The following is a 13,863-nucleotide window of genomic DNA, read 5'->3' on the forward strand; positions in this document are numbered from 1 at the left end:
TAAAACAAATGAATGCGGTATATCGAGTACCCTTCACGTTGTACTGACAATGGTAATAAATTCTGTTATTTTGTATTTCTGGTTATATTGGCAGCCTCCTTCAGGATAGAATACATGATCGATTTGACTTTTATCATATTCTTTTCAAAACTTTTTTATTACGAGTTAATCAATTTATCTAGCCCAAAGCCCATAAAGGTCAGACCTTTATTATATAATACCTGCAACTCTGAGAAGTCGCCAGCTTTTGCTCTTACCTGTTTTCTATATGGTTCTTAGATTATACCTACAGGTGACAAGGCGACTAAAAGCTCCTAAATATCCGTATCAATCCACGGGGCTAAATAAATACTATTAACTAAAATCGTAGGAGTCTGTTAAATTAATTTATTGCTAAACGTTCACCAATCGAAGTCCAATCTATCAACTCCTACGCAAAATGCTCTACAGAATTCCTCGTGTAATTAATTAGGTTAAGCGATCTATTTCCATTTTATCCAGTAAGTCCAAATAGATACAACCTAATTTCCCAATTCCAGTAACAAATTATTTTACATCGAGGACCACACTTCATGAAACGTAGGTAACCACCAAAACAGTCATTGATATCGCTAAAAAAATATTTAATCAAGTTTTGATCTTTCTTAATCAGCTTCTAGAAATTTCGAACTACACTTTTCTATATTTACACTACAGTATAGTTGTGACGAGCCACACCCATATCTTTTTACATAAAAGATTTAGCTTTCGGCGTCATCTTCCTTCCCTTCAATTTTTATTTGTCTCAGAGTCTCTTTTTCTATATGAAGATCAAGATAAAAGTCTTTATAATTCATAATATTAATCGTTCCATTCCATCTGCTGAGTGCAATAACTCCAACAATTTGTTCACCAGACAACAATTCAATTGAAACCAACGCCCTTTGTGCGAAATTAATTCAATCGCTACACGTGCCATTAATAACGACTAGTTCCAAATATCTTGGTCAATCATATTCTAGTACAACTAGATGAATAACATCGCTAGACGAAATCAATAAATTGATAGAGAAAACCTATTGAACTAGAAACAATTTAATTCAAGATTCTTAATAGTCTAAGGACTTTTATTTTCCAAATGGTTGCCAATACAATAAGCAAAAGTAAAAGTACTTAAACAAAATCTCACAATCAATAATATAGCCTATATTTGTTCTTTCATTGGTTGAATTGCGACCATAATTCACGCTGCATGTTTGATTCTCCTTCATCATCGACTGCCTAGCCTTTTCCCAATCATGTTGGGATCGGCTTCCAGTACAACCGCATACAGCTGAGTATCGGTGTTCTACAAGAAGCGACTACCTATGTAAACTTCTCAGCCCAGTTACCCGGGCAACCAAACAATTATAATTAAAAAAAACCTTAATGTTTTCAAATCGCACCTCCACTGTTCCTTCATAAGTTTGTATATCAAGAATGTAATTGTGGTTTCCCATACTTTCTCATACTTATTTCCATAATATTTCATCAGTATTGTTAGCTACAATACTCGCTGGTCGAAGCGTCTCAGTTCACAAGTATCGCTACAGTTATGGTTGGCGCAAGGCCGACGGGTCAGTCCCTTCGCATTGTTCAGCCTTAACCGACAACAATCAGTTATTTTAATACCTCTTACGTGTGCTGCTTGTATGTACTGAGGGCTAGGAGATTGTTTTATATCTGCCGTTTATTATATGCTTTTGCAATCTGGGCTCAGATGATAGAGTTTAACTCACTTCAACAATAGTATGGAACCCTTGGCCCTTTATTAATTGGGTACTTCTAAGTTATGTCTGAATTGGAATAAGATTTTTTAAAGATACAATGAATTGGTTAACAAGATGAAAGAAAGACTATACCTACATTAGAGACCTTAGTCTCAGTTGCAAAATGATTATAGCTGACTGGCATAATGTAAAGATCGATCATTAATCAGTTTAATACTCGGACTGGCCCGTTAAAGTATATAATTAATGAAAATAAATTAAACAATTTTCTCTAACAAGATATTTAATTCTAACAAAGAAGGTACTCGTAATTTCTTATAAGATCCAATTCAAGAGACACAATAAAAACAATAAATTCGTTTACATCACTGTCCACGAAGATGTTCGAGAAACAAAGCTTAACTATCTTAACTTAAAAATAACGTTAGTTGGAGTATCCAGAATCGTTGAAATACACAAGTGCTCTAAGAAATGCGTGTTCTTTATGGAGATCATCCCAAAACTTCATTCGTGCTTGGAAGGGATTTCTGCCCTTCGTTAATTCCGATCCTATACTGAGGTAATTGAGCCTATCTTTGTTCTCGACGGGGTCCCAAGTTATCGACAATAGTGGGTCATCCTCATCAGGTGTCGGATTACTGTAAACAGAAAAAGATAACATTAAAATCTAAAACATCCAAATGTGGTATTTTATATTATATGTTGTGCGAGCTTACCCGAATTTAGCGAAATTTGTCCACATTTTGATAACTCTTCTCCGTGTTACCCTAGAATCTCGACTGCCTTTGCATAATTCAGGCATTTTAATACGGAATAAGAATGGCAGTTCAGATGAATGGCCGGTTGAGTTGAAGAAATTGTACTGCTTCGGCACTGACCACTCCCCAGCGTAGTTGATGATATAATAGTACACCGGACACGATGACGTTGTCTCACATAGCAGTCTTACAGTCTTATTTACATAATATGAAAAATAATAATCACTTATTATTTGTAAGAATTGTGGCATCGTATCCTCCCTCAAATGCGTTTCACCATCCAAGTAAAACTTTAACAACTGATGTCCTATATTCTCTGATAGTTTATCCGTTCTCGCTAATTCCTTTGGTACAAGTAGCCTGACGTTTGCATTAAACGTTTCGAAATTAGAATAAAAGTCTTTTACGACGTGTTGTAATAGTGCTCCTTCTACGTTATTGCTACCAATAATACAGGGCACTTTATTGAACCTACCAGATTTCAGAATTGCTAGTGGACTTTTTGTGATGAATGAGGCTTGTCCTTCTAGGTCTACTTCAATACATGGCTTGAACACTGTGTCAATGATATCTTTATCAGTTCCATCAGTTAAAACAAATCGACAGTTCTGAAATCCTGTTAATAGGTCATCCAGTGCTACGTGTCGAAGCTCTTCAATGACTTCTGTTTTTGATGATTTCTCAATGCCGAATTTCTTAGCCAGTTCTATAGCAGTTGCTGATGGATTCTTAGACAGAGACCAATTATTTAATGCACATGCGCTTTGTATTATCGTTTTGTGGAACAGTCCTGTGGCCATTGGAGATAACATCATGAAATTAGCGGCGGCTCCTCCTGATGAACTTCCGAAAATTGTGACATTGTGTGGGTCGCCGCCGAAGAAGCTTATATTCCTTTGCACCCATTTCAGAGCCATGACTATATCTTTAAGTCCGCAGTTCCCTGGCGCTGCGTAGTCAGTAATCGATAGAAATCCTAATGCCCCGGTTCTGTAGCCACATCTTACGAATACAATATTCTGGTCCGTTATTAGCGATGTATCAAAAATGTTATCTATAATACAGCTGTAGCCAAAACCTCCGATCCAGAACATTACTGATATGGGTTTATCAGGCTTTAAGTTTGGTGTGGAAAGTTCTATGTATAGACAGTCTTCAGATCCCGTTACGCGATTTTGGCTCATTGAAAATGTGGGAGGCAAGGGTGCGTCTTTCGTGCAGTCTAGAACTTCGGTCCATGGTAAAACTGGAGATGGTGGCTGAAATTAAACCAGAATACATTATGAATAATGAAACAAGCTATAAAAATGTTTATTTATACAACTAAAGAAAATGGCTTGCAAAGTGCACTATCAGATTAAGAATTGATTACTAAATATGATGAAATTTTAGTACACTTAACATATTAAATATATAAATAGCGCTGATTAATAATGTTTTCGTCTGGTCTAGACTTCGTACGTTTGATAATTGCTTTGATTCCTGATACCAGGACAATTCCTTCAAACTTTATGGTACAGACTTAGTACTCATAGCATTGAGATTATTGTAAATATTGGTGCATTATTTAAGTAAATAAGTTTTAAACAATTCTGAAGAACTTACCAAAAACCGTAAGTTGCCTAGTGGAGGTTTAGCGTAAGGTATACTTTTAAACCTATAACAAATACCTTCATCGGTCGGTTCTGAGTATCCGCAAACTGGACCTTCTTTCGTCTCCACTATGCATTTCGCTTCTTCCGGTATATCCGGTATATCATCCATCTTTATTGCCCTCCTGAAAATATTAACAAAAAAATCAAAAAAGTTACCCATAATAGGTACTGCTTTTCTACCATTTGTAACACTATTTAATTTCGTTCTTTTTTATATTTTGAAAGAAAGTTCTTATCAGACTGGTGAAATGGTAGATGGACAAGCGTCAAATCAAGTTAGTAGACCAATTTACTATGAGTCTGTGGTAAGCTGGGAATTATTATTACAAACCTGTTACTGATACAGTTTTATATTATGACGTCTGGCAAAGACGTCAGAACATAAAGTTCATCACACTTTTATGATTTGTAATCACAACTAAGAAGAAAAAAAGAGGTTAGTAATAATTTCATCCACGTTCAAATTATAATGTTCAGTGAACAGGTAATGTTATGCGGACTCAAAACCAGTTGGATGCCATTAAAACATAAAGAAAATCAAAGTGGGCGATGTTCTATTTTTATATTGTTAGATTTGTTGGGTTCGAAGTTACGTCTCGTTATAGATTGACCTTATTTACGTCGAGTAAATAATTATGAACGCGTTAAAGTTATTAACGTCTCCTAGGTCGTATATATTTTTATACATATTGAGAGTGATCATTCGATGGAATGAGTCTTTTGTGTGATCAATTCGTGTTAATTCATAAAAATTGAAGCTAAATAGTTCATTCGCACACATGCATAAATGCTATAACTTAACGCTTGACGCAAACAACTTAATTTATGTGGCACAGATGTTCACTTAATGTATTATGCCTTATTAAAGCACATATTTGAATAAGATTTTGGAAACGAGTTTTCAACTAATCCTGTCTCATTGAAGAACACTTGATTAATTAAGTAATAATATTTCATTGTCACCAGAAATGTAAACTGTTCACTTAAAGTTCAAAATAACAGGAAAACACTCGGTCGGAAAAGAGAATACACCCATTCAAGGCAACTTATAGGCACGCCGTAATTATATATTTACACAGCAAAAAAACTACTCGCTTTTACATCTGTACACAACAAAACATAAACGAACAATTTCTATGTAATATCTACTATTTAATAAGTCTTTTACGTACCTAAGGTGTTTGAAATCGCGTAAAAACAATAACAAATGAATATCACATAACTGCGCACGTGAGACTGTCACGAAGTCTCTCTCTAACTAACAATTATCAATGTTGGCAATATTCAATGTTGCCAGCATAATGACGACTAGTGACGTAGCACAGATTATGAAATCGATTCGATATAGGTACAAAATAAAATCAATCTACATAATATATTTACAAGAAGTATGTATTTAGATAATTCTAGATTAAGTTTAATATTTTTTTTATTTGTGAATGTGTGTTAACGGACATTGGATGAGTCATTTCGTGTTATGAATGTTGCTTGTCATTTGTGTCATTACTTACGAACATTTGTTTTTTTTTTCACTTTAGTGTATTGGTACTGAGTAAATTATTTTTAGATATTAATTATCATACAGACATACTTAGAATATTTAAATACCAAAGTTTTTTTTTTACTTTAAGGTTTAAGTTTACTGGTTTTTCGAGGTTATACGTTATACAAGTTGACTTTTGTCCTACGATAACGTGACCTTAGATGCGTGTCTTATTCAATTAAAGGCGAGTTTATTAATATAATTAACATTATTACAGGGAAGTATTGAATGGTGGGAACTGGCAACTATATAATGACATTTGTATGTCGAGTCAGAATTCGGTACTGGTAAATGGTGATACATAATTAACTAAATGACCATTCTCGAAGGGTGTATTGATCGTTACTCATTCTTCATTATAAACTTTACTAGATTACTACGACAATAATAAAGTAATGATCAATACGATCCTTATCTACTAATTCTATAAACGCGAAAGTAACTCGGTCTCTTGCACTGTCACGCTAGAATTAGGTAACCGATTTCAATGAAATTTGGTACACAGCTAGCCTAGACCCTGAGAAAGGATATCTAGGATTTTAGGCTATTTTGTATCCGGATGCAGAAAGTGGTTACTTCGGGACGCAGCTGGAACCGAGGGGACAGCTAGTAGATTCTATATTTTTCTGTTTTCTGTCTACGATGGGTTTGTTATGCATCGACAAAGTACAAAAAAATAGTGAAAACCACTCTGCAAATAGAGACGGCCACGATAAGAACTATCGCAGAATACAATAAGTATTGCTTATTTAGCGGCGATAAATTGTATATCGCACTTTGATAAGATTTCAACAAGTTTGTGCAAAGGTGTGGCAACATTATGTATAGCTCAAATCACCTGGAATTTTACAATTCGTCGTCAGTCAAATTTGAACCGAAATTGTAAGGAAATAGAGTATAATTTCCCATGATAATAATATGTTTAGGTTTATTAGTTGTCTGGTCTTTTTCGGAAGAAAGCCTATGTTTATTTTAATATTTTTAAATAGTTTCTCGAGGAAGTTTAGTAAGATATAAACGATGACTCAACAAGTCGACATTTTTATCACCTGTTCATTCCTACATCGAATTATCGTTATTGATTCCTTATCTTTATGATATTGCATAAAAAACAATTTCGAATATCTCAAAAAAGGATCATGATGAATGAAAAAACAACCGCTGATGTTAATTTTAATCTTGGAATCTCAAACCCCGCCATGACACTGAACTTTTAATTAAGGAACTAAACGAAAATCCCGTAAAAGTTATTCTTAATTAATTGTCTTTCAAAGAACGAAGTTTCTTGTTCGTTAATTTAACAGAACTAACTCAGTAGCTCACTTTGTTTTCTTTATATTTCTTGTTTTTAATTAACACTTGAAACATCTTAGAAGGAAGTATAGTTTTGTAAACAAATGCTAGACTCGAGTGTGATTATTACTAACGTCAAACAATTTAATAGGACTTGCATTGACTCATTTAAGTGTAATTATTGCATCTTATAAGTGGCAATTAAGGTGGATGAATATTTATATAATTATTCTGAGGAAATCATATGAGAAGTTCTCAAAATTTAAATAACCCCGCACCGAAGCTTTCGAATCGGAGAATCCCTTGAAATCCTAGATGAATCCGAATGACGTCATTATATTGGAAGAGGTTGACAGTTACGTATGACAGCTCTAAAGGCAATAGAAACAATTTCTTGGGCTTCTATTCTATCAACGATAATTGTATATCTACCTTGCGTACGATTTCCTACAATGACGAATCATTATGACGAGCTTGACTGGTCATAAGTGCGAGCGGTCATAAGCAGTGGTCGGAATAGGTAGAGCTATTTGGGGTGAATGACCGCAAACATTGATATTAACATGGACATGCCTCTGAAATCCCGGGATTTTGAAATTGTCGATTGATTTAAGTGAGTTAATATGGGTAAGTGGGCAGTTATGAGCAGGTAGTAGGTGAGCACCCAAACAGTATATACTTACTTATAAACACACACAGGGATCCTGGAACGTTGTTAGAGGTAGCTTCGTGAAATATGAATTAATTAAGTAAAACTGTTAGAAACGATACTAAATATACTTTACTGCACAAGGAAATATTAAATGCCTACACAATACAGAATAGAAAAAGATAATATCGCTGCCACCGGCTGGAGGTACGCGACGGCTGAGGGGGAGCGCGAGGGGAGTGCTAGCGCCGGGTTTACGCGGGCAGCGGGAGGGGCGCGGGATCGGCGGGCACGAGCGCTCGCCTGCGCCGCTGCGAGCGAGACGGCGCTTCTCATTTTACCACGGCGGTGACGCCGCATTTTGTTATTTCGTATTTATTGTAATTAATGTAATACACAATTGTCAAATCAGTCTACGAGTTTTCCTGACCAGCTCCTGCTACACTAAGTTATCGATACATCAAGAACAAACCAATTTATCTCTCTTTTATTATTATATGTTTATGCTCCATGTTGCCAACCCGTCGTAAGCGCTGTTTTCGTCGCTTATTTTTTGTCTCTTTCTATCTTAAAACGTCTAAAGTATTAGCTGTCTCACTTATACAAATACAGGTACAGCGGGCTTCACTCACTCTTTTGTTTCGGCTTGTAGAGTGCGCACGTGTGATTTATTGTGTTCCTTATTTTATTTGACGTTGGCTTGTTAACTGGTTTCTGGAATCTTACTAACACGAATACTTTGGCTTGGATTTACGAATTTTGATTTGTTTTTTGCGGACTGGATACATTTGAAACTGTTTATTTGATTTACCTACCACATTTGGGTAAGTGTTTTTTATTTTTATAATATCTACAAAGGACATTTAGTGAAAAAGTAAAGTAATTGTCCTCTGCTAAATACATATTTTTTCAGGCTTCCGAAGTTCCAAAGGAAGCTTTATAGTTTTGCCTTGTCCGTCTGTTTGTCACAGCCAATTTTGATATACAAAAGTTTGAAGTGGAATTTTTCGTTAGTGACCTGAGTAGCAGGGAACTTGTTTACGTAAATTGTGCTCTTCCGCTACCCTACACCTTGTAGGTGATCCGACACGCACCTGACCGCTTTTTTCTAATATAATCTTGTGTTAAAAGCTAAGTCAATTACAATACAAGGTGGACTAAGTCCTCCCCCTCGCACACCCCTTCAAGTACCGCGTTTTCCCACAATAACCATTTTCATTGGCTATTGACTGCTCTTACCTAAATATTTTCGGACATGAGCTTGACAGTGTTCTATCTGATTGTCTTAATCGGCTAACAAAATGCATTTGAATTATGTATCTCATACTTACTGTGCAATTGTGCAACTGTGTGTGGAACAATTTTTCACACCGTTTTTATTTCGACTATTTATTGGAAAGATTTTAACTGTTTACTATTGTTTTAGGGCGATAAACAAGAAAAGCCAAAAATGCCAAATATCAAGGAAGAAACAGTACAAAAGTGGATATCCGAATATCCAGAGCTGTTATACGACCACGCTAGTCGTTCAATATATTGCTCGAAGTGCGAGAGCCATATAACGGCGAAAAAATGTAACATCAATAGACATGTCGAAGGAGCCGTGCACAAGGGAACGTTTAAACGGCCTCCGGAGGAATTTTATTCCGACCTGATCAAGTTTCTGGTTCTGTGCAATATTCCCTGGTCGCAGATGAAAAATCCAGCATTCAAGGAGTTTTTTCAGAAATATATCTGTACTGTTTGTTGTTGTACTTGTACTAGTCGTAAAGTACCCGATGAGTCGCTGTTACGAAAAGTATATTTAGATAAAGTTTTTACTAACAAAATCAAAACAATTTATGAAAAAAATCAAACTGAAAAATTGTGGATATCATTAGACGAGACAACAGATTTTTTAGGTAGAAATATTGTACATTTTTTGATAAAACCATTGCATGAGAATATCTCAAATCGGCCATATTTAATTGCCTGCAAGATGTTAGAGGTGGTTAATGGACAAACCATTGCCAACTTTGTAATACAGTGTCTTGAAAATCTATGGCAAAACTCGTTTGAAGAAAAAGTTGATAATATTTTAATACTATGTACTGATAGTGTAGCATATATGATATCTGCAGGGCAAAAATTGAAATGCTATTTACCACAATTAAAACATGTAACATGTTTTGCTCACGCACTTCATCGTGTTTCTGAGCAAATTCGAATGGAATATAATGATGTGGATATTTTGATATCAAATGTAAAAAAAATATTTCTAAAAGCGCCAAGCCGTGTTCGCATTTTTAAAAGAAAATACCCTGACTTACCACTACCTCCACAACCAATTATTACAAGGTGGGGTACTTGGTTGGAGGCAGCATCATACTACGCAAAACATTTTGATGCAATAAAAGATGTTTTGTCTCATTTATGCAGCTCTGATGCAATAGCTATCCGAAACGCGAAAAACATATTACAAAAAGAAAACATACAAAACGAGTTACAATATATAGATGAATATTTTTCAGTTATACCGTTTGCTTTAAAAGAATTACAAAAGCACCACTTGACGCTAAGTGATTCATTTTTAATATTAGATACAGTCAGAACTTGTATAAATGAGTGTGCATCAGAAAATATTAAAAATAAAATTGAAAAAGTTATAGAAAGAAATCCGGATATAGATATATTACGAGAATGGAGTGAAAAAATTGTAAGAAATGAAACAGATGACCAAATTTTATTGAAATGCAAATTTGCTCCAATGACCTCAACAGATGTCGAACGTTCATTTTCCATATATAAATGGATTATGGATGTAAAAAGAAATACATTAAAAATGGATAATATAGAAAAACTGATGGTCATTTATTTCAATTCCGTAGATGGTGATGGGTTTTTCAGCGAAGAATTGGTAGACGATGAAACATCATCGTCTACCGGTTTAGAATAATTTAATAAAAAGATTAAATTAATAAAAAAATAGTTATTTATTTTCATCACGCGCAGTAGCGTGAAGTCTTTCATTTACGAGCATGTCAAGAGCTTCTAGGAATAGAAAGTGTATCGTAAAGTTTTGTTACTAATCGTTAAAGATTAACATAAGGAAACGGCTTCACGTCACTGCGAGTCGTGAAAATACCTACTCTCTATCAATGTTTTCAATACGACGGCGTTATTAATGCTGAAAATGTCATAATTACATTTTTACGAATGATATAGTACAAAGTTCTTTATGCATATTTTTGTAATTTATTTGCTACTTACTACTTTAGTTAAGTATATTTATATATCGTTGTAGACAGACCAACCAGTAATGTCAACTGTTTTGAAAATTAAATAATATATCTAACTCGATCATCGCATTTTATTTATATTCCATGTCTCCTATTTACTATAGTAAACTAATAAAAGTGGATTATCCATTTAAATATAATGTTCTAATTAAGCACTGACAAAAGAAAGTACTTAGTTGTTTTTTTTTTAATTTCGATAATTCCCGGAATTTTTGGAAATATTTGGCATATCTATGTTATGTCCGCATGTAGCAAATAACAAAAATACTTCTACTTATTCCTATAAAAACTACTTGAACAATATTTTTTTAATTCCAAGAATTCCCGGGATTCCGGGAAATATTTGGCATATCCATGTTATGTCCTCATGTCGCAAGTAGCCAAAATAGCTCTACCTATTCCGACCACTGGTCATAAGTGTTCCAAATTCTATTTCCTACACCAATTGAATCATTATCACTTTGACACATCATGTCAAAACAAAACAAGCGTACGCAAACAAACAAAACGTTATGCGTTAAGTTTTTAAACAAATTATTATGACTGGCAGATTTGGGGGTTTTGACCCATACCTACGCATCATAATTTCATATACTATTGTTTGTATCATCTTTAAATGGTAGATTACTCAGTTACCATGGAAGGCTAGTTTATATCATGAAGACGTTCCTACGGGTCGCAGGCAAAACGGCGCGTTTAAACTACATAGTTAAGAAATAACACGCATCATCTTAAGCATATAACTTTCAACCCTAAACGGCTTAGAAGTCTATTTTTACAGTAAAGAGTATAATTGTATAATCCTAAGTGACGTGTTCGCCTTGACTGTGAAACCCGACTTGATCACATTAGTGCACTGCGCAAGTTGCAAAGCTGTATTACCTAGAAAGAACGTAGGTACTATTGTTTGTTTATGATCCCCTGGTAACCGTCTTAGCTTGGACGCACACGTTCCTACGTTACCCTTGAAAAATCTTTATATATAAAAATGAAACCCGCTTTCCGTTGTCACGACATAACATGAAAACGGCTTGACCAATTTGGCTGAAAATTAGAGGGGAGGTAACTTAGACCCGGGAGAAGGTTTTAGGATAGTTTTTGTCACCATCCGGCTACGGGACGCGGGTGAAACCGCGGGCGAAAGCTAGTAACTTATAAATCTCGTCAAACTTTGAAGAATCCATTGAATAGTCTTTTTTCTTACTTCAGAATACCAAAATGATGTCAAGAAAATCTTTATAGTTATCACATTATCAGCGTAGATTATTGTAGGCGGTTTTTTCCACGTTTCAGAAGTGATATTTCGTAACTTATTTGACATAATACCTACCCCTTTTTGTTAGCAGTCTACACTCCAAAAAAATATTTCTTGTCTACTGACGAATTTAAGACAATGTATAAAATGAAAATTATTTGAACAGAAGTTGTGAGGTCGTCTGATAGCTTGTTATTGTGTAGAAATCATTGGCATACAATAATCCGACAGTTGTTTAAACATCCGTTCACAATTATAGACATTTTTCTTGCTACCTTTTACCATTACACTTGAAAACTCGATATTAATTTTAAAATATCCACTTACCGCAAATGTCCCATTCTCGTACTTCCAAAGCCAAACTTTTATATTTAATCTTCGTCTTTCAAAAGTTTTCCCAAAGCATGTTATCAAAGTTAGAAATATCAATAGGTACACAGTTAAAAAACATGAGTATCTTTTCAGTTTGAACACAAATCGCACTTCTAAGGTGGAAGACAGACAGACAAGCAATGATCATGCAGAACGCCAGTCCAATTATATCACCTATCGTCTGATAAATTAGATAACAAAGCTGTACTATCTTGCTTACTATGCTTATTTTGTTAAAAAGGGAAGATTGCACAATGGTTTTTCAACTGTATAATGATAAGCAAGATTTGTTTATTTTGGTTCGGTGACATGATGCGTGCGAATTTTATCGATGCAACAATTTTTCGCTTGCTCTGCAAAGCAAAAGGCCCCTGGCGAGTTTCGTCGTACTTAAGAGCACATGAGGATTTTCCATCCTAAACAAAGAGAAAATCGGATCCAAAAACTAATATTATAAAGCTGCTGAGTTTATTTATTTAAACTCAGGAACATCTTTATCGAAAAAATATTTCAGTGTTAGATAGTCCATTTATCGATGAGGAAGTCTTTACTAGATTGCGCGGATATGTCCATGTCTTCAAACATAAATATATCTGTGTTACGTTCTGAAGGCATATTTTCCTTTTCCAGGTAACATAAGCGCGGTGTTCACATACAAATGGAAAGGCGAGGAGATCGTGCGCCTGGTGGACAACGGCACCAGGGTCATGATTGGCATCATCAAGGGGAGGACCTTCGCTCACGTCAGCAACAACATTAATAAGTACGTAGCAGCTTACCCCCTTTAAAAAATCTCTAATCACCTTCTAAGCAACATTACACAACATTTAACATACTTTAAGTAGTGATTAAATGTTGCTTAAGCAACGTTTATAAGTAAGAATTTTACTAAACAGACCTTAAGTATTACTTATCATTTAATTCACGTTTATAAGTAAGGCTGTATGTTATTAATCATATTGTCGGAAGGCATGTTAAATTGATGGGTCCCGGCAGATATTTCAACATCTTTGGCAGTTGTCACGGGTAGTCTAGAAGCTAGAAAGTTTGATAACCAGTCTTACCAGGGGTTATTGCGTTGCGTGGGTAACTGGGTTGAGGTCCCAACTTAGTTGGGAAGTCTAGACAGATCACGGCGGTTATAGGTCTATTCTACAGCACTGTGCTGTTAAAGAAGAAGTTTATACTTCATCAAAGAATTGATGCTGTTGCACACTGATTGTTAAACTGAGACCGCTTGACGCCCAACGTTTTTATGTGGCATAGATATTGACAATACATATTTTCGCAGTTGAGAAAACAAGGCAGAATT

General features: G+C 35.1%; 3 protein-coding genes across 10 annotated transcripts in view; 2 read left to right on the forward strand and 1 right to left on the reverse strand.

Moving 5' to 3' along the window:
• Positions 1 to 13,863, forward strand: part of LOC124635543 (protein goliath-like) — a 108,408-nt gene that overhangs the window by 82,262 nt on the left and 12,283 nt on the right. For all 5 annotated transcript variants that reach the window (XM_047171454.1, XM_047171453.1, XM_047171455.1 and 2 more), the window contains exon 5: positions 13,182 to 13,314. In XM_047171454.1, the coding sequence (XP_047027410.1) occupies positions 13,182 to 13,314 (133 nt within the window). The remainder of the gene's footprint in view (positions 1 to 13,181; positions 13,315 to 13,863) is intronic.
• Positions 2,014 to 12,687, reverse strand: LOC124635541 (juvenile hormone esterase-like). Of its 4 annotated transcripts, none has more exons than XM_047171448.1 (4): positions 12,507 to 12,687; positions 4,112 to 4,283; positions 2,465 to 3,765; positions 2,014 to 2,386 (listed from the first exon to the last, which is right to left on the reverse strand). In XM_047171448.1, the coding sequence occupies exons 1-4, from the start codon at positions 12,518 to 12,520 to the stop codon at positions 2,173 to 2,175; spliced, it is 1,701 nt and encodes a 566-aa protein (XP_047027404.1). In that variant the 5' UTR covers positions 12,521 to 12,687; the 3' UTR covers positions 2,014 to 2,172. The 4 variants fall into 4 exon arrangements, with proteins under 4 accessions (XP_047027404.1, XP_047027406.1, XP_047027405.1 ...); XM_047171450.1 differs by having other exon boundaries at positions 4,177 to 4,283; positions 12,507 to 12,686; XM_047171449.1 differs by lacking the exon at positions 12,507 to 12,687 and adding an exon at positions 5,334 to 5,445.
• LOC124635542 lies at positions 7,382 to 10,985 on the forward strand. Its single transcript, XM_047171452.1, has 2 exons — positions 7,382 to 8,470; positions 9,073 to 10,985. Exon 2 carries the CDS (start codon positions 9,097 to 9,099, stop codon positions 10,579 to 10,581), a length of 1,485 nt encoding a protein of 494 aa, XP_047027408.1. The 5' UTR covers positions 7,382 to 8,470; positions 9,073 to 9,096; the 3' UTR covers positions 10,582 to 10,985.

The sequence above is a fragment of the Helicoverpa zea genome, chromosome 13 (genome assembly GCF_022581195.2).
Source record: "Helicoverpa zea isolate HzStark_Cry1AcR chromosome 13, ilHelZeax1.1, whole genome shotgun sequence".
NCBI lineage: Eukaryota > Metazoa > Arthropoda > Insecta > Lepidoptera > Noctuidae > Helicoverpa > Helicoverpa zea.